This window comes from Plecotus auritus, assembly GCF_963455305.1.
Source record: "Plecotus auritus genome assembly, chromosome: 4".
Taxonomy (NCBI): Eukaryota; Metazoa; Chordata; class Mammalia; order Chiroptera; family Vespertilionidae; genus Plecotus; species Plecotus auritus.
Genome location: NC_137775.1, coordinates 106,858,126 through 106,878,777, shown reverse-complemented (window position 1 = coordinate 106,878,777; position 20,652 = coordinate 106,858,126). Strand labels below are relative to the sequence as shown.

The window sequence follows — 20,652 nt, the reverse complement described above, 5'->3', positions numbered from 1 at the left end:
CCACAACTCCCTTCAGTGGAAGGAAGGCAGGCCAGGAAGAGGGTCAGGGCACAGGGGACAACCCCGAGACCACAGCCACTGAGCAGAAGCCCAACCATCGCTTGTGCACATGCTGTTTATCCGCACAGCAGCACTACACAGCAGGCACAGGCCCAGCTCATGTGCCAAACTCAAGTCTTGGCTTCTCCACCTTGCCTAGACTCAAACGAATCTGGGTTCAGAATTTGAACCCAGGTCCAGTTCTCACTCATCCCATTACAGAAGGAAGAAAAGGCAGTGAAGGACAGAAAGAGCAATGGGTGAGGGGACAGGGGGATGGACTGGGTGCCTCCCCCTCCACGCTGCCTCCTGACTCTGCGGTGGGTGCACAGCCATCTCCCACAGGAAGGTGTCCATGTCATCACATGACGCTCGGACACACAGTGCTGCCTGGCTAAATCCGGTCGAGGGGTGGGGCCCCTCCAGACCCTCACCACCAGGAAATGGCATATTTTCCTAAAATATCCTGCAAGGGGAATGGCCAAAGTGACTGGCACTAATCGATTTATAAATTATTAATCTACAAATGCATTTCAGTAATTGACCACCAAAGTGGAACAGAGACCACGCAGAGGAGAGAGGCGCAATCTCAGTACTTCATCCTGGAGGGTTTCGCTGGACACAGTTCCTGTCCGCCCGGCAGCCAGTGTGGGACCCACTGTGGCTTTCTGAAGTGAGTGAGTGTGTTATTGTGTTTTTACGGGAGCAGGAACTGGGACAGAGAATTTTCCCAAATGTCACGGTGCTGGGACTAAAACGTAAGATCCCTAATCCTGCACATTTAAAGCAACACGTTTTGGGCCTAAGTTTTGTTAGAGCCATACAGAGAATGCTCAGTATGGAGTTACAGTTGCTTTCCCTGGGTGTTTAAATAATTTAAATCCAAATCCAGTACAGCAGGATCCATCCACACTCATTTTTCAGTAAAAAATCAAATCATTTGTTAGTTGAAAGCATTGCCTTATTGAGGTGAATTCAAATAAAATCAACCACTTTGATGCGAACAAGTTAGTAGATTTAGAGCATTCCCCAAGTTGTGCAACCAGAACATTCTCACCACCCCAAAGTAAAACCTCAAACTCATCAAGCAGTTGCTCTCCATTCTCCTCCTCTCAGCCTCTAGTAACCACCAATCTGCTTTTGCTGAATTTACCTATTCTGGACGTTTCTCATAAATGGAATCAATACTGGTGACCTTTGGTGACTGGCTCATCTCACTCAGCATCATGTTTTAGGGGTTCACACATGTGGTAGCAGGTGTCTACCTTCCTCTTCATGGCCAAGTGACGCGCCTGTGTAGGGGAAGCATGTGTGTGTGTGTGTGTGTGTGTGTGTGTGAGTGAGAGAGAGAGAAAGAGAGAAAGAGAGAGAGAGAGAACATGCCGTCTGTCTCCCTCCCCTCTCCTCTCCACCTCCCCAGCACCTCAGCAGAAGCTGGGTAATCTGACACTAACCATGAAGGGACAACAGACAAACCACATGACCGGCCTGAAATGTGCAAATGTGTTGACAAGGTCAGGGAGTCAAAGGAAATACTGAAGTCGAGTTTCGTCTGCGGGTGACCACAGGGCCACAGCCGCTCCCTGCAGTGTGGGGTTCTGAACCAGGGACAACATGGGGACGACAGCAAACCGGAACGCAGGGACTGTCAATGCCAACTTCGTGATGCTGGTAGCTATACGGTGGACGGGCAGGAGAATTCCCTATTTATAGGAATTAGATACGAAAGTATCCTGCAGAAATGGAGCATCCGGTCAGCAACTTCTCCAAGGGCTCAGGGAACAGAAGTCTTTGTATTGTATTTCTACCTTTCCTATAAATTTGGGACTACTTCAAAACATTTTTAAAGTATCAATGAAAACAATCAAAAAACAGATGTCTCCTATGTAGTAGGCAAAGCTGTGGAATGTCCGCTTCATTGAGCAAACTTGATAGAAAAGAATTCACTGCTTTCCACCTACAGAAGTTTGATTCCTCAGAAAAATTAAAGGGTATTTCTATCCTGTGTCACCAGCATCCATAAAGCAGAAGAACTCTGGGCCCTAAAAAGACTACCTCCCTGCTCACAGGAGGTCTGTAACCAGACAGATGGCGCTCCCTCTTCCAAACCCGTCCAGGCTGCTCAGCAGACCATTCAGAAGCCGGGAGCTTGCTTTCTTAATGGCCCAGCAACTTTTCTAGCCTGAAGCCCATTTCCAGGCTAAATCTTCTGAAGTTAAAACCTGTTAGCTTGCCCAAGCTGGCTTGCTCAGTGGTTGGAGTGTCAGCCTGAGAACTGAAGGGTCCCCAGGTTTGATCCCAGTCAAGGGCTCGTACCTGGGTTGCAGGCTTGATCCCAGTTGGGGCAAGTGCGGGAGGCAACCAATCAATGTGTCTCTGGCTCCCTCCCTCCCTTCAACTAAAAATCAATGGAAAAATATATATATCCTTGGGTGAGGATTAACAACAACAAAAATCTATCAGCTCCTTAAATAAGCTAATTTAACAGGAGATAATCAATCCTTCATTATTCATGCATATTTGCCTATGTGTGTTTTCTGAGGATAGGATTAATATTGATGAAGGTGTTGTAATACTTTAGGTAAATTTCTTCCATATTTCTGCCCAAAAGGTAGAATTAAATTTTGAGGATTTATGACTCCAGAATTAAAAACAAAACAATTAAACTTTAAAATACATACGAAATCCTGTTGACTATGGCATCTTCATCTTCTTGTTCATCTGCAAAAATGTTTAAGGTATTAACATTATTTTCTCTTCCAACAAGATGCTTCATTCATTTATAAAAAAACAAACAAACATATAAACTTAAAGCAGCAATTATTGATGGAAACATTTTTAAACAGCACTGTGTTTACTTCAGCACAGATCCACATTTAAATTTCATTAAATGAGATAGGAGAGAATATGGTTAAAGAATAGTATTTTGATTAATCAAAATCCTATTAACAAAATGGCCACATGTAATTAAAATATCCCAAACATTCAGTGCTCAAGAAAATGAAGCTTAGTAGGCCCTTAAGATCACTATCACGCTTACTGTTATAAAATGTAAGTGAAGTTGCTAATGAATGAGATTTTCTGGTTAATAGCCAAAAAAAAAAAGTTTGCTATAAAATTAAAATTCAGAATCGAAGGACTCGTATACTTTCCTAGAATTTGAGTTTGTCATTGGCAGTGGGCCACCCTAACCCACCTGGGGTCCCATGCACCACACTTCATCATGGCTGTCCAAGGTACATACAAGAATGTGTCCACTTGGCCGGTGTTCACTCAGCCCCCACCATGGCTGCCAGCCATCTCCTCTGTCCTCCCACGTAAACTTACCAAAGAAACTTTGACCCACTTACAAGGATACTGCACAACACCCAGCCCCTGTCCCCCCAATGCCCAACTGGGCTTGTCCTCAAAGGCTCTCTCTGTAGGCCTCTGCAATTCTGAATGACCACCTGCTTCCCTGCCAATGGCCCACTTGACCATTCTCACAGTTCAATCTCCATTCTTAACTACAGGCTTGTCTAAATAGCTTTACAACCAAAGAGACCACAAAATAATGTAGTCACAACTAACTTTTATACTGTGGTGCCCACTCCAATCAACCATCAAACCTTAAAGAATGCTTTTTTTCAATTATATCTCAACACTCTGCCAACTAGGTCCTGAGTCCTTATCACCTCCTCCCCATGATTACTCAAAAAGAAAGCATCTAATAAATCTCCACTTTTCCTGCTCATCATCTCCTAATTTCCTCTAAAACACTGCTTTATAGTCATTCATTAATATCGCCTGCCTCCCCACAACCCTCTTTTTCTCCCCCGCTCTACTTCTGTGTCTATAATCTATGAAATCTGATGTCAAAACATCTTTTAAACTAGCTAAGATACTGTCTTGGATCCCAAGTCTGCAAAATTTTGAGAGATTATGGAATCCCAGGAGCATGTCAGTGCTGTCACAGAGCCAAGTTCTAAAGTAACATTCCAGAGCAAAGAGTAGTTCCTGACTGCTTTCAAATGTCTGACAGACAAGTGTGATATGCTAACATAATGCAGGGAATCTTTAATATATGGAATCCCCAAGTATTCATACAGCACTAATATCAGCACAACATCACAGGCAGAAAATCCTATCACTTCTAGAAAACAGCTGAGATTTAACAGAAGGCAGTGAGGTAACTGTTTAGGTCGTATAAAACCCTGGCACAAAAATCTGTGAATTATTAAACAGCAAAAAGTTCTTTAAAAAAAGAATAAAGATACAGTGGTCTCTCTGGCGAGACAGTATATTACAGCGTGTCCCAAAAACATGTACACACACTGTAACAGCTGATGGCTCAACTGATGCTTCTTTCTTTTCAGCCAGACTAAGCTTTGAACAAAGGAAATTCATCCTAAATGCTTCTGGAAGTTTAAAAATGCAGTTGAAGTACAACACTGCCTTTATAATTATTCTAAGTGTGTATTTTTAAAAATGTGTACACACTTTAACAGCTGATAACTCAATTTCCACTTCTTTTCGGTTTAATTGATTTGAAATAATATGTGAAGCCAGACTAAGCTTTGAACAAAGAAAATTTATCCACTAGACTTTTTGTGGGGATACATAAAAGATAAAGTTTACAGTACAAAACCGGCAACAGTTGACGAATTGAGGGCGCACAAATACCAAATGAAATGATTCTTAATGTTTGCGATTCCATTGCTTCACGTTATCAGCAGAGCCTAGAACAAAACGGTCATCAATTTGGAAACAGGTATTGACAAAAAAAAAAAAAAAATTATTCATTTCTATCAATTCTTTTAAATTTTGAAAATGAACTCTATGTTAATAAACACTGACTTTATTATAATTCAAAGTGTGTATACATTTTTTGGGACACCCTATATATGAAATACTAAAAGGATATGGTGTTAGGGAGACTCTACATTCTGTATCACTTTAAAATACATACAAAATGTATGGGGGGCGTAGGGGGGCGGGGAGGGACGAAATCATTCAGTGTGGCCCTGCCAAGGCATTAGGAGTGAGTTAATTAAATGTTTGACCCAATATAGCTGGCTAATTTTTAAGTTGATAATTTTGTATGGCCCACAAATGATGTTATAATCCAAAAGGCCCTTGGCAGAAAGAAGGTTCCCCACCCCTGCTTTAGAGAAAGAGAAGTATTCTGGTAGTCAGAGCAACAATGGGATGGGGCTGAGTGTGTTCAAATTCAGAGCTAGTCACAAGGAACCAAATATCCTCACAAACTCGGGAATTTCCAGTATACTGAAGGGCCCACACTATTCTTAGTTGGGCCCTAAGAATGTGACAAACAAGGGCTAAGGCCTAAGAAGATGACCCTACAGTAGTCAGGTTCCCTGGAGGTTATTTTTAGTGCTTTTAGTACCTGGCAACTGCTTACTTCAGTCACGGGCATGGTGAATACAGTGCCACACAGATGGGCACTGTGGAGCCCTTGTATCAGTCCTAGACCACCGAGCATGAAAATCAAAGTTTCCATTACAGTGTTTTACTTGCCTGATTTCCTCTTGTATCTTGTGATGATGAAGTAGGAAACGATGTAAAGAATGGCAAAAAGAAGGAAACATATCTGAAACAGAACAAATTTAACATATCATTTACATTTTTTGCATATCTTTCTTTAAATAATAGAAAATACATCCATTGTATTTACAGAAAAAAAAGGATTTATTGCAAAGTGAACATTTTAAGTATTTTGCTAATATTAAGTTTGGATGAAATATTAATTTATATGAACTAGTTTTAATACCATTTTCAGTAGAGATTTTTCTTTTCATAACTTGACCAAATTGTTTTCAAAATCATGTGGATATATAAAAACCAGGACATCACTGACAACTCTGAAAAATAAAGTCAGGGAGAGGCTACCAGCCCACCACATGTTAAAACATACAGGAAGCTCCGGTCACATGGAAAAAGTGTATCAGAGATCAATAAAACAGTCTATTATATGAAAATCATGTAACATGTTATACACACAGAGGCATCACTAATTAATGTGACAATAATTAGATAAACATACCACATATCAAAATAAACAGCAGTTGAACAGACTTTAACATTAAATTCCATTTCATTTCTATCAGATCTGGGGCATGAAAGGCCACAAGGATGGGTCCAGAAACAGATCTCGTTACAGTCAAAGACAGGTGTGCTGGAAAGAAAGGCTCGTCAGTGCAGGGACTACAGTGAAAGACCTGGAAGACTCTCAAATCAAAGCCTTCAGGTGATGATGAAGTCTAGGGAGCACCCCATAGGTGCATTTCTGAGTGACGGTTGGTAGTGTGTGACTGAGAACAACCTTGGACATGCATGATGGACATACACTGTATAGCAAGCATGTCAAACTTCATGACCACTCGGCAAACTCATTAGTCAACAGAGCCAAATATCAACAGTACAACGACTGAAATTTCTTTTGAGAGCTGAAAACCGACTTCTGCGCATGGGCCACGAAGTTTCAATCGCGCACCGCACGTGGTATTTTGTGGAAGAGCCACACTCAAGGAGCCAAAGAGCCGCAGCAGTTTGCCGACCACTGACCTAGGGAATGACAAACTGAGGTGGAGAGGACCACTATGAGCCTCCTGTCTAAGTTCTCCCGCTACATGCGGACGGTGACAGGAAACAATACTGACAGTGACTCAAAGGAGCAGAGTCAGGTGCATCCAGGACAGCCTGCTGCTGGGAGCCCCAGGAACCCTGGCAGATCAGAGAAGGCATCACCATCACCACCTCCTCCCTTAGCCTCTCCAGCGTGGGAGATGGGTCAGAAAAAAGCAGCAGTTATTGGTGCAGAAATGTAAACAGAAGAAGTCAGGATGTTGTTTACAATGAAAGGGAAGTCCCAGAGGCTGGAAGAGCAATGGGAGAAGTCAATGGCCAGAAACACTGTGAAATAAGAAGTCAAAGTCAGAGAGATCAGATGACAAGGGAATCTGTGACGGGGCTGACCAGAACTCATTCATTCAGCAAGTACACACTGTGGGCCACCAGACACCAGGTGCTCGCTCTCCCAAGAACTGAGCGCAGCAGGAACACAACCGAGTTCCGCTTCACTGAGCTTCCACTGCAGTAAGAAAACAGATAACAAATCCGTGAATCCACAGTGTGTCAGATGACAACCAGTGCCGGAGGAGGGGACAGCGAGTGCCAAGGGGGTGAGGGCCACCTCACTAATAAGGTGACATCTGAGGAAAGTCGTGGGAGAGGAGAGAGCAAGACATGCAGAGATCTGGAGGGGTGGAGGCAAAACCCTGACCGAAGTCAATTAAGAGAGAATTGGAAACAAATATAAGCAGACAGTTCTTGCCAGTTTTATGATATCGGGAAGCAAAGGAGGTATGAAGGAAGTGGGAAGTCATGAGCGGTTTTTACGTTGGGAAGTTACAATGGTTCTGGGAATATCCAGTAAAGAGAAATCACTGATGCGATAAAGAAAACAGACTTGCTGAAGAAATGAGCCCAAGTTGAGGGGCTAAGTATAAACATCCACCTGTAAGGAAGAGGAGGGAGAGGAGAAGCAGGAAGAGGGGGAAGAGCAGGAGACAGACATACGAGTGCCGCTGCAGGTGGGTAAGCACGTGAGTAGTGGAGGCCAAAATATTCTCTTTTGGTGGCTTCTGTGTTGTCAATGAAATGGAAGCAAATTTCACGGAGAGTGGGAGATTAAATGGAGACAAGAGAGGCACGGTGAGATGAAATAGCCTTTAAAGTTCCAGGCCAACCAGTCCAGAACTCCAAGCAGCCTGGGAGGCCTGAGGGTGCTGTCTGACATGAGGCCTGGTTCCCCGAGGCCGATGCAGGTAGACATCTGATGTCCTTTGGGAGACATCAGAAGCCTGTTTCTAACAGATGCCCTACTCTCTCCTGCTCTTTATAGCCTACACCTTCAGACTTCACTCTCCACCTCCCTCACTCTGCCAACACCAGTGTCACCTCACTCCTACTGCCCAACTCGGCATGCCCTGGCAGTGGCCAGCAGTGACCCAACAGCCCAGTTTACGAATTCACTCAACCTCCACACAGCAACTTGCAAGCCACACGCTTCCTCCTCCTCTGCTGCGCTCCTAGGCAACGTCGCTGGCTCCCCCCGTGCCAGCCTTTAAACATCATCCTTCTCTGTGATTCCTGGGCTGAACCAGATATCAATTCTCATTCCACAAGCTCTTCATAGGTAACCTCATCTGCCCCAGGGATTTAACAACCAATGCCCAGAAATCCCTGGACCACTGTTTGAGCAACACTGGTTTAGGGCAGTGGTCAGCAAACTCATTAGTCAACAGAGCCAAATATCAACAGTACAACGATTGAAATTTCTTTTGAAAGCCAAATTTTTTAAACTTAAACTTCTTCTAATGCCACTTCTTCAAAATAGACTCGCCCAGGCCATGGTATTTTGTGGAAGAGCCACACTCAAGGGGCCAAAGAGCCTCATGTGGCTCACGAGCTGCAGTTTGCCGACCACGGGTTTAGGGCATTAGCAAGAGTGAGTGAAATGACTGGCCATGAACCCTAAGTCCATCGGAGACAAGAGAAACCAGGATGGGTGATGGATGGGAGCGGAGGTTGCCGTGGAGAAGCAGCTGCAATAAAAGAACTTGACCAACAGAGCTGGAGGAGCAGATGGTTGTGCTTAAGGAATGTTTGGGGATTTTTTTTTTTTATTAGTTTCAGGAATTCTGGGGAGTTAGTGCAGAAGTGCTAGATGAGAAGGCATGAAAGTTAACCACCAAAAGGAAATCAAGGCACTAAGTTGCATGGCATGGAACGAAAAGACTAATGGAAAGCAAGTCATTCAAGAGCAGAAGCAAGATTAGCAATTACAAAAGTAAACGTATTCCTCACTCGGAAATAAAAATACAATTGGAACAGAGGTTACAGGCCTGGCTGGACTGTTTCCCCAGTTCCCCTAAATGAGTGTCTTCAGCAGAGAGACAGATCCAAAAGATGCGTGAAATGCAAGCAAGCCCAAAGACACCTCCTGTTCTCCTGTAGCGGGTGGGACAAAAGGAAATACCTCACCACAGACAGGAGGAAATTGTGACAAGGAGAGGAGGGCCCTCATGGTTCTGGAGAAGGCTCAGGGAAGGAAGAGCGAGGCGTGGGACCTCTCCAGCAGAAACCATACCGGGAGCATGTCCTCTGTGCCAGTTGACCCAGAGGACAGGCTCCTCAGCCCTCTCTGGAGCCCTCTTAGTCCTGATGCTGATCACAAACGGCTAGGCATTTCCAAGCTGAGTTACCCCATCACAAGTAACCTAATAATACATTTAAAATACACTGTCGCCCTGCCAGGTGGCTCAGTTAGTTGGAGCATTGTCCCATGCACCAAAAGGTTGCAGATTTGATTCCCAGTCAGGGCAAACGATACAGGAGGCAACCGATCGATTTCTCTCTCCCTTCCTCTCTCTGAAATTAATAAACATATAAACATATCCTTGGGTGAGGATTAAAAAAATCATTAAAAGCTAATATCCTAAATTCCAGGTGTAAGACCTGAACCTAAATTCAAACTAGTGCATTATAATCAAGCTGTACTTTCTGGCTTTTCATTTAAGGCCTATGGGCTTCAAGGACTTTAGAATAACTGAAACATAAAAGAGTGGTGGGTGCCTATGGGCTCAAGGACTGCAACCACCAACACATTTCTAACAAAATCATGGAAGAGAAGACAAGTGAGAGCCAATGCATACAGCTTTATTTTAAAGTTGCTAAATCAAAACAATTAGAGACATTGAGTATTCCTTCCCTGAGCCAATGCATACAGCTTTATTTTAAAGTTGCTAAATCAAAACAATTAGAGACATTGAGTATCCTTTTTTAAAACATCTTTCTTGTTGAGAGTATTACAGATGTCCCCCTTTTTTCCCCATTACCCCCCTCCACCTGGTTCCAATCCCACCCCAGACCTTTACCACCCTATTGTCTGTGTCCATAGGAATGCATATTATATGCATATAAATTCTTTGGTTAATCTCTTCCCGCCCCCTCTCCCTCCTTCCCTCTGAGATACGTCAGTCTGCTCCATGGTTCCATGCCTCTGGTTCTATTTTATCAGTCTATTTTGTTCATTAGATTCCTTGTTCCTTTGATTTTTAGATTCAATTTTCAATAGATATATACTCACTGCCATTTTATTGTTCATATTTTTTTACCTTTTTCCCCTTCTTCTTCTCCTTCATTTTCTTCTTAAAGAATACCCTTCATGCCGAAACCGGTTTGGCTCAGTGGATAGAGCGTCGGCCTGCAGACTGAAGGGTCCCGGGTTCGATTCCGGTCAAGGGCATGTACCTTGGTTGCGGGCACATCCCCAGTGGGGGGGTGTGCAGGAGGCAGCTGATCGATGTTTCTCATCGATGTTTCTAGCTCTCTATCCCTCTCCCTTCCTCTCTGTAAAAAATCAATAAAATATATTTAAAAAAAAAAAAAAAAAGAATACCCTTCAACATTTCATGTAATACTGGGTTGGTGGTGATGAACTCCGTTAGCTTTTTCTTGTCTGTGAAACTCTTTATCTGACCTTCAATTCTAAATGATAGTTTTGCTGGGTAGAGTAATCTTGGTTGTACGTCCTTGCTATTCATCACTTTGAATATTTCTTGCCACTCCCTTCTGGCCTGAAAAGTTTCTGTTGAGAAATCAGCTGTGTCGTATAGGTGCTCCCTTATAGATAACTAACTGCTTTTCTCTTGCTGCTTTTAAGATTCTCTCTTTGTTTTTAAACTTTGGCATTTTAATTATGATGTCTTGGTGTGGGCCTCTTTGGGTTCCTCTTGTATGAGAATCTCTGTGTTTCCTGGACTTACTAGTATAAGTCTATTTCTTTCACAAGTAAGGGAAGTTTTCTGTCATTATTTGTTCAAATTGGTTTTCAATATTTTGCTCTCTCTCCCTTCTCCTTCTGTTACCCCCATGATGAGAATGTTGGTATGCCTGAAGTTGTCCCAGAGGCTCCTTACACTATCTTCATATTTTTGGATTTTTTTACTTTATTTTATTTGCTCTTCTGATTGGGTGTTTATTGCTCTCTCATATTCCAAATTGCTGATTTGATTCTTGGTGTCCTCTACTGTTGATTCCCTATAAATTATCCTTCGTTTCTAACTGGTCCTTTTTCATGTCTTTGATGTTCTCCCTAAGATCCTTGAAAGTCTCACTAAGTTCCTTGAAACTCTCATTAAGTTCCTTGAGCATCCCTATAACCATTGCTTTGAACTCTGTATCTAGTAGTTTGCTTGCTTTCATTTCATTTCATTCTTTTTCTGGAGATTTCTTCTGTTCTTTCATTTGTAACATATTTCTTTGTCTCCGCATTTTGGCTGCTTCCCAGTGTTTGTTTCCATGTATTAGGTAGAGCTGCTGTGTCTCCTAGAGTTGGTAGAGTGTCCTTGTTTATTAGGTGTCCTGTGGAGCCCAGTGGCTCAGCCTCCCCAGTCACCTGAGCTGAGCACTTTAAGTGCACCCCTGTGTGGGCTGTGTGCACAGTCTTGTTGTAGTTGAGGCCTGATTGCTGTTGGCATCACTGGGAAGAATTGACCTCCAGTTCAACTGGCTGTGAGGACCAAGTGTGACTATAGTGGAAGAACTGCTGTGCATGAGACACCCCTATGGAGCAGGACTTGCTTCAGTGCAGCTTTGGTGCTCACTGAATCTGTCTCTTGAATGTGTCACTTGTGGATGTGTAGAGTTGTAATCTGGTGTGGTCTGAAGCTGTGCACCAGATGCACTGGCTCAGGGGTATCCCAGAGGTGCAAAGTCAGCCACTGCCTGGGGCCACCCAGCAGGAGCTATTTGAGTTAGGCTTGGAAGTGCCCAGGCAAGGCCACACTGTGAAACAAGGCAGGCTAGTGTTGGGTCTTTGCTACTCATTTGAGAGATTTTAGGAAAGTCTGAAGCCTGAGCCAGGAGAGGTCATTTATATGGGAAAGCCCCTGCAAACAGCTTGGGTGGGGCTGCAAATTGGATGGTGCAGGGTCTCAGAGAATCACCAAGGCATAGTGAACAGTGTGGGCCAGGCTGATGGAAATTTAGATATGGCTACCAGTCAGCTCTGCGACAGGGGAGGTCTCAGCATAGAAACAATGATCCCTGCAAGCACCCATCTGGGAGAAAGCTGCTGCTGAGTTCCTGCCCTGATTCCAGACAATCTAGTTCCTCCCTTTATGTCCATGGATCCCCCAAAGTTGCCATCCAGCTCTGGAGCTCAAAGGGAGCAGGACTGCATTCTAAGTTTGTGTGCTGGCTCTTTAAGAGGAACTGTCTGTGTCTCCAGCAGCCTCATGTCACTCAACCACAATTCCAGCTGGATTTTAGAGCCTGAAGTTACAGGGCTTCTCTTCACAGCACTGGAACACTCGGCTGGGGGTCTGATGTGTGGCTGGGACCCCTTGCTCCTCACTGGAGGCCTCTGCAGCCAAGCTATTCCTCCTGATTAAAAACACACCACACATGGGTGTCAGGCCAGGCCATTCTGCACCTCTGCCCCTACTACCAGTCTCAATGTGCTTTCTTCTTTACTTTACTTCTCTAGTTGTAAGACCTCCACTCAGCCAGCTTTCAGTCAGTTCTGAATGATGGTTGTTCTGTATTTTAGTTGTAATTTTTATGTGGTTGTGGGAGGTGGCGAGTACTGGCGTTTACCTATGCCGCCATCTTTCAGTTCTATCCTTTAAAGTTATAAGCTAACCACTACGATAACTAAAATTAAAGTTATAATTCTTTCAACAAACTAAGAGTTGCCCAAGGGGAGACAGACTGGGGGACTGGGTGAAAAAGATGAGGGATTAAGAAGTACAAATTCGTGCCCTAACTGGTTTGGCTCAGTGGATAGAGCGTTGGCCTGCGACTGAAAGGTCCCAGGTCCGATTCTGGTCAAGGGCATGTACCTTGGTTGTGGGCACATCCCCAGTAGGAGGTGTGCAAGAGGCAGCTGATCGATGTTTCTCTCTCATTGATGTTTCTAGCTCTCTATCCCTCTCCCTTCCTCTCTGTAAAATATCAATAAAATATATATTTTTTTAAAGTACAAATTCACAGTTACAAAATAGTCACAGGAATGAAAATATAGTTAATAATCCTATATAATAAAGAACATGCAAATTGACCGTCACGCCTCACACAAGATGGCCACTCCCATGTGGTCACAAGATGACCTCCACAAGATGGCCACCACAAGATAGCCGGCAGGCGAGGGCAGTTGTGGGCAATCAGGCCAGCAGGGAATGGCAGTTAGAGGCGACCAGGCCAGCAGGGGAGGGCAGTTGGGGGTGACCAGGCCAGCAGGAGAGAGCAGTTGGGGATGACCAAGCCTGCAAGGGAGGGCAGTTTGGGGCAGCCAGGCCTGCAGGGGAGGGCAGTTGGGGGCAACCAGGGAATCGGGCCTAAACCGGCAGTCGGACATCCCCCAAGGGGCCCCAGATTGGAGAGGGTGCAAGCTGGGCTGAGGCACACCCCCTCCCAGTGCACAAATTTCGTGCACCAGGCCTCTAGTCCTATATAATAAAAGCCTAATATGCAAATTGTTCGACCGGAGTTCAACTGCTCATTATGATGTGCGCTGACCACCAGGGGGTGGTGCGGAACATGGCGGGCATCAGCAATGCAGCACTGGCAGCAGGCAGCAGTGGAGGCGCTGTCAGCCCCAATGGGCCTCGGTAAGAGGAGGACTGCGAAGGGATAGTGGAGCAGGTGAGCAGGCAGTGCCAGGCCAACACAGGTGCATGCGGGGGCCCGATCGCCCCACAGATGGCAACCAGCGGCAACAGCAGGGGGCCAGGCCACTGCCTGGCTCCCAGGCACTGAGGGAGCTGGGAAGGGGCCCAACCCCAACCGATCGCCCCACAGACGGTGACCAGCGGTGGCGGCAGGGGGCGGGGCTGCCACCTGGCTCCCGGGAGCTGAGCAAGCCGAGCGGGGGACAGGCTTGGCCCCGATCGATCGCCGGGCAGGCAAGATGGTGGAGCAGGTGAGGGGGCAGCACCAGGCCATGTCAGGGCTGCAGGGCTGCAAGCCTGGGGGCGAGCTGGGGCACCATCCCCGCAGGCCACTCTGAGGGATCCCACCTGTGCACGAATTCGTGCACCGGTCCTATAATATTGTAATAACTATGGATGATGCCAGGTGGGTACTAGACTTATCTTGGGGTGAGCACTTCGTAAGATATAGAAATGTCTAACCACTATGTTGTACACCTGAACTAATATAATACTGTATGTCACCTGTAATTTTAAAACTAAATTTAAAAAAATGTTTAAATTACCCTAAGGACCAGGAAAATAAATATAAAAGGAAAAGAATCTACAATATGTTGTAAAAGGCAGGAAAACACAAAAATAATAGTAATTAGACATGGAACATATTAAAATCATTGTAAAAGAGACAAACTATTAAAAGGCAGATGCTAACAAAGGAGAAAGTTAAGCTATCAATTTTTTTCTTCTCTCAGACAAGGCTGAATTTGAGGCACAAGGTGTGAAGTAAGACAGTCAGGCACTTTATGAACAATGGCATAAGCCATGATGAGGAAAGAATCTGCATGCACTAAAAAACATAGTACCAAAAGACATTTTTTTAAATTGAATATGCAAAGAAAAAATAAAACAATACTTTAGTTAGGAGACTACTTTACCATGGAAGAAAAAGTAAACCCAAACCAAATGCATAATAATAAACATGCATTTTTAAGTCATAAGATTCTAGTATATAAGTGTTTCTCATACTCAATGCTCCATGCCCCTATGTATCCCATACACTGCCACCATGCTGCCCCAGCCCTTCACAACCACTAATTTGCTTTCTGTTTCTATGGATTTGAACTATTATCTTCTAAATATTTCATATAAATGAATCGTACCATATGTGGCTTTTTGTGTCTAGCTTCTTTCATTTAGCATCCATGTTGTAGCATATATCAGTATTTCACTGCTGCAGAGCTTTACGAGAAAAATAAACCCATGTTTTAGAACACATGAATATTGAGTTGCTGGTGGCTGAAAGCTTTCCTTTCAGATATATTTACCTATCTCCACAAGTATCCTATATAATAAAGAGCTAGTATGCTAATGGCTGTGATGCCCTCACGCTGTAACGACCAATCAGCAGGAGGCTGTGTGCGCGGCGGGGCGGAGCTGCTGCGTTGCTCCGGAGACAGGGCAGAAGCAGGGAGACACTGGGAGGAGGCGGGACCATCCTGTGCTAGGGAGGGCGGGGGTGAGAGCCTGTAGTGCCCCCCTCACCAGTCCTTCACCACCCACCACTCACACTCAGAGCGCCCCACCACCCACCTGCCAGGGGAAGGAGCGCAGCGCAGCAGGCGGGAGGCTTCCACACTCTCCTCCAGCACCATGACGGGGTGGAGCCGCCACACTGCTCTGGAGATGGGGCAGAAGCGGGGAGGGGCCCAGAGGAGGTGGGACCAGCCCGAGGCAACTCACAGGACCAAGGGCGGGGCTTGAAGCAGCCAGACAAGGCCAGAGGGGTCAGGGGCGGGGCCAGGCACACTCAAGCTCTGGGTGGAGAGATTAGAGTGTCAAGGCACAGCGGCGGCGGGTGGGCAGGGCGCATGGGGGTGGGCGGGGCCAGGAGATTTTGTGCGCTGGGTCACTAATGTATAAAGAGATCCTGTCAATATAATGGATTACATTAAGTGGTTTTCTAATGTTAAGCCACCCTTGCATACCTAGGACACATCCCCCGGGTCATGGTGTGTAATTCCTTTTGTATACTGTTGGATTCAGCTTGCTAGTATTTTCTTGAAGAATTGTGCATCTATACTCAATATCTTTATGGGATATAGCAGTCTGTAGTTTTCCTTTGTTTAATGTCTTTATCTGGTTTTAGTATCAGCTTTACTAGCAACAACTTCCCTTAATGTTTGTTTGAGAAAGTTTTTATTTCTCCTTTTCATTTAAACTAGAGGCCGGATGCACGAAATTCATGCAAGAGTAAGCCTTCCTTCCCCCGGCTGCCAGCACCAGCTTCCCTCTGGCACCCGGGAACCGAGCTTCCCTCAGGCCACCGGCAGGTACCTGGGACCCAGGCTTCCCTCCAGACACCAGCAGGCACCCGGGACCTGGGCTTCCCTCGCAGCCCCAGCTTCATCCAGAAGGATGCCTGGTCAATTAGCATATTACATTTTTATTATCCGTGCAAGAATGGGCCTTCCTTCCCCTGGCTGCCGGCACCACATTCACTCTGGCCAGAGCCGCCTTTTCACTCTGGCCCGGAGCCACCTTTCCACCTTCCCACACTGCCCAAAGGCAGAGCTGGGGTGGTGTGGAACGCCTGTGTCGTCACCATGGCAACAATGCAAGCATCCCACCCCGCCCCTGGCCATTTGGTGCCTGTGTATGCAAATTAGCCCTCCATCTTTGCTGGGTTAATTTGCATACTCACTCCTGATTGGCTGGTGCACGTCACAAAGGTACGGTCAATTAGCATGTTACTCTTTTATTAGTGTAGATGATTAATTTTGCTAGATACAGAATTCTAGGTTGGTTGATTTATGTGGGGTTTTTTCCCTATTAACATTTTGAATATTTCACTCCTCTCTTCTTGCGTTGCATGATTTCTGAAGAGAAATCTGATATAATTCTTATTCTTGGTCCTCTATTCTGTAAGGTGCTTTTGTTGCCCTGCCTTCTTTCCTCTGTTCTCTTTGTCTCTAATTTTCTGCAGTCTGAAGATGATATACCTAGATATAGATTTTTTGGTATTTGTCCTGGCTGGTAGTCTCTGAGCTTGCTAGATCTGTGGTTTGGTATCTGTATTAATTTTAGGAAAATTCTTAGGCATTGTTGCTTCAAATATCTCTCCTGTTCCTTTCTGTGTGCTTCTCTTTCTGGCATTCCCGACACATGTAGGTTATACCTTTTGTAATTATCCTATAGTTCTTGGCTGTTCATTCCTTTTTTAACCTCTTTTTTTTCTCTCTGCTTTTCAGTTTGGACAGTTTGTATTGACATATCTTCTAGCTCACTCACTCTTTCTTTGGTCCTGTGCAGTCAACTGATAAGCCCATCAAAGGCATTCTGCATTTATATTACAGTTTATTTGACTTCTACCATTCTTTTCAAGTTTCCATTTCAAATGCATTAATCATCAGGGAAATGCAAATAAAATCTTTCATGCATTTTTTCCATTAGAGCCCTAAGCATATTAATTAGTTATTTTAAATTCTGCCTTTATAATTCCCAAATCTCTGTCATACCTGAATCTGGTTCTGATGCTTGCTTTGTCTCTTGAGACTGTGTTTTGCTTTTTAGTATACCTTGTACTGTTTTTGTTGAAAGTCAGGCATTATATATAAGGTAAAAAGAAATGAGGTAAGTACACCTTCAGTGTGAGGCTCTATGTATCTAGCTGTGAGATAGGCTGTGTTTACTGTAAGATGTCACTGTGGGCATCAGAGGCTAGAATTTCCTCTATTGTTCTTGTTTCTGTTTCCCTATTGCCTTTGATTTTTCTCTAGAGACTCCTTCGTAAATAGAGTCTGACTCTAATCCCTTGTTATCATACAGAAACCTGACTGATGTGATAGTTAAATGGTGGCGTAGACAAAGTAATAAAGCTCCTGGCTACTACAACATGAGATCTAATTCAAATGACATAATACCTAATTAATTAAAAATAAAGCAAAAAAAAATAGACCAATGGAACAGCACAGAGTCCAAACTTAAGCCCCACAAACATAGTTACCTAAATTGTGACAAAGGTCATAATGGTGCTTAAACCATTGGACATTCATGTGAAGAAACACGTATGACTCCTACTTCACAGCAACATAAGAAATAATCTGCAGGTGAACTCAGATCTCAATGGGAAGAGCAAATCAATTAAGCACTTAGGGAAAAGCACAAGAGACATCCTCATAACCTTGGATTAAGCAAAGATTTCTTAAATGGGACATAAAACAAAAAAGCACTAACAATAAAAGAAAAAATTAATAAAGTGAACTATATTAAAATTAAGAATTTCTGCTCATCAGAAGATATCAACACAATGGGGGGGGGAGTTGCTAAATATATTTCTCTGACCAAAGTATATCTTGAATAAAAACTCTTGTAAATCAATATTAAAAAGATAAACAAACTAATGGGAAAAAGCCTTGAAGACACTTACAAAAGATTTCCAAATGACCAATAAATTTTTTAAAAGGTTCTCAAATGCATTGATCATCAGGGAAATGCAAGTAAAATCTTTCGTGCAATAAGTACTATGACACATTAGAGTAGTTAATATTTAAAAGGGGCAGAAGCCCTAACCAGTGTGGCTTAGTTGGCAGGTTAGTGCCCATGAACCAAGAGGTCTCCAAGAATCAGTCAGGACACAAGCCCAGGTTGCTGGCTTAATCAGTAGTAGGGGCCTGCAGGAGGCAGCCGATAGATGCTTCTCTCTCCCTCTCCCTTCCTCTCACGCTAAAATCAATAAAGATATAATAAATAAATAAAAATGGCAGAAAATACTAAGTGTTATAAAGATGGAAAGCAAGTACACCTCTTATACAGTGCTGCTGGGGGTGTAAATTGGCCAACTGTTTAAAAGCACCTAGTAAGTGCCTATATAACCTAGTGGTCTCATTCCTAGGTATCTACCTGACAGAAATGCACAGCCATGTTCACCAAAAAATATGTCCAAGAATATTCGGAGCCAAAATCTGGGAACTACTGCAGTGCGCACCAACATCAAAACAAACATGAACTGTGCTATCACACAGTTACAGGTGAATGAATTACAACCACATACAATACGGAGAAATTTCAGACATTGTTCAATGAAAGAAATTAGAACAAAAAGTGCATACGCAGAGGTTCCGTTTATATCAAAGCTCACAACTAAGCAAAGCTAACCTTAAGCCAGGAGAGGAGTCACTGTCCAGGAGCAGGGTGACTGGAAAAGGGAAGGGATGGGGCTCTGGATGCCGTCGCAGCCTTTCTCAATCACATGTGAAATGCTTCAAGCCGTTCATGTATGATCGTGCACTCCTCTGTGCCCTTTTAGCTTCAATTTAAACATTGAACCAAATGTACTGTGTCAAATTCCACCAGTTCGGACTTTGCATCTCCTCTTTATTCCAGAGCATGACTTGGCAAACTGATTCTCAATTTTCAAGATCAATAACTACACACATGAGGCCACTGTAAACTACAAGGTTTCACCTCAAACCAAGTGTGACAATCAGAGAAGTTAGAAAGAAGGGCCAATGCCAGTGCATGAAGTTGATGTGTTTTCGCCGTATTGCACACACAAATAGCACGACACTGTGTTCTGTGCACCATGAAAAGACAGAGCATCAGAGCAGACTTCCGAGGCCACGCCGGTTCCGGACTGCGGGCAGCAGCGCAGACCGAACCCGGACGAGAAAGGGTGACCTCCCTAGGAGCCAGCTGCCTCCCCTCCAATCGCCGGTCTTTCCACCCACAGCAGGTTTCGGCCTGAATGCAAGTGGGCTGAGGTCGCCGCTGAGGGGCGGAAGCGGGGCTGCGCGCACACCTGTCTACCCGCCAGGCCCGGCCACCGGCCCAGTTAGAGCCGGGGCAGTGCGGGCGCAGGAGCGCGGGGAGGGCGCAGGTGTGTGGCGGTGCGTGACGGCGCGGACGCAGGTGGTTCCGCAGCACTTCCCGCGAAGGCAGGTGACTCGAGGCGACTGCGCGCAGGAAAGTGGGCGGGTGGGCGCGCAGAAAGAGCGGGGCCGGGCGGGCAGCGGCGCAGGTGGCCTAGGGGAGGCGGCCGCGGGGGCGCAGGGAGGGGGCGCAGGGTGGGGGGCCGCAAGGATAGGCAGGCGCCCCGCCGCCGCTCACCGTGGACTCCCGCACTTGGCTGTGGAAGTGCTGCTCCCGCGCCGACACCTCGTCCTGTCCTTCCATCCTCCGTCATGCCAGCGTCCGCGCACCCCGCCGCACCATCGCCCGCCGGCGCGAGGGGCTGGGCGGCCGCCGCGCTGACCGGGGACCACAGCGGCAACAGCGGCTGGGCAGGGACCGCGACCACTACCACAGCCGCCGCTTCGGCGCCGCTCGGGTGAGGGCGGGCACAACGCGACCCAGGGCGGGGCCGGAGCGAGACTACGCCAGAGAAAGGCGCCGTGCGTCAGAGGAGCGCGCCGGGCGTCTGCAGACCTAAGATAGAAGGGGCGGGGGATGGGGCGGGGCCTGTTGCGGGGCGGGGGGGCGTGATGGGCGGGACCTTGTGCAGGGGCGGGGCTTGAGTCCATGCCCCCAGGGGCGGAGGCAGACCGAACCTTGAGGGTGCGACTGGGGAAGGTTCGTGGAGGCTGTTCTCCCTCTGGTGAGGGTGAAGGGTGCTGATGCGCGGGCAGGCGATGTTGGTGCTCTGTTCCCCACAGGAGTTCGTCATTTTAACTCAATGCCTGTTAGTGCCCAGAACCGAGCACCCGGCTCTCGGCACCCAGCACCCAGCTCAGTCTGCAAAGATTTGAGCAGAGTCAGGCAGGAGCTCTCCCACGGACACTTTCAGTCTGCCAAAGCAAGTAAAGGTCGGAAGTTGGTTGGTTCAGGACACGCTTTGGGCGGAAACCTGGCTCTCTGGATCTGATAAGGAGCCTGGGCTTGCCCACCTGGAAAACGTAGCGTA

General features: G+C 45.7%; 1 protein-coding gene across 3 annotated transcripts in view; it reads right to left on the bottom strand.

Moving 5' to 3' along the window:
- The window catches only part of LMBR1 (limb development membrane protein 1), a 127,870-nt gene extending 107,697 nt beyond the window's left edge, over positions 1–20,173 (bottom strand). For 2 of the 3 annotated variants that reach the window (XM_080667098.1, XM_080667099.1), the window contains exons 1-3: positions 19,860–20,173; positions 5,557–5,629; positions 2,721–2,760 (exon numbers count right to left, since the gene is read on the bottom strand). In XM_080667098.1, the coding sequence (XP_080523224.1) occupies positions 2,721–2,760; positions 5,557–5,629; positions 19,860–19,925 (179 nt within the window). In that variant the 5' untranslated portion in view covers positions 19,926–20,173. The remainder of the gene's footprint in view (positions 1–2,720; positions 2,761–5,556; positions 5,630–19,859) is intronic. The other variant, XM_080667100.1, reaches the window with a different exon arrangement.
- Positions 20,174–20,652: the final 479 nt, after the last annotated feature.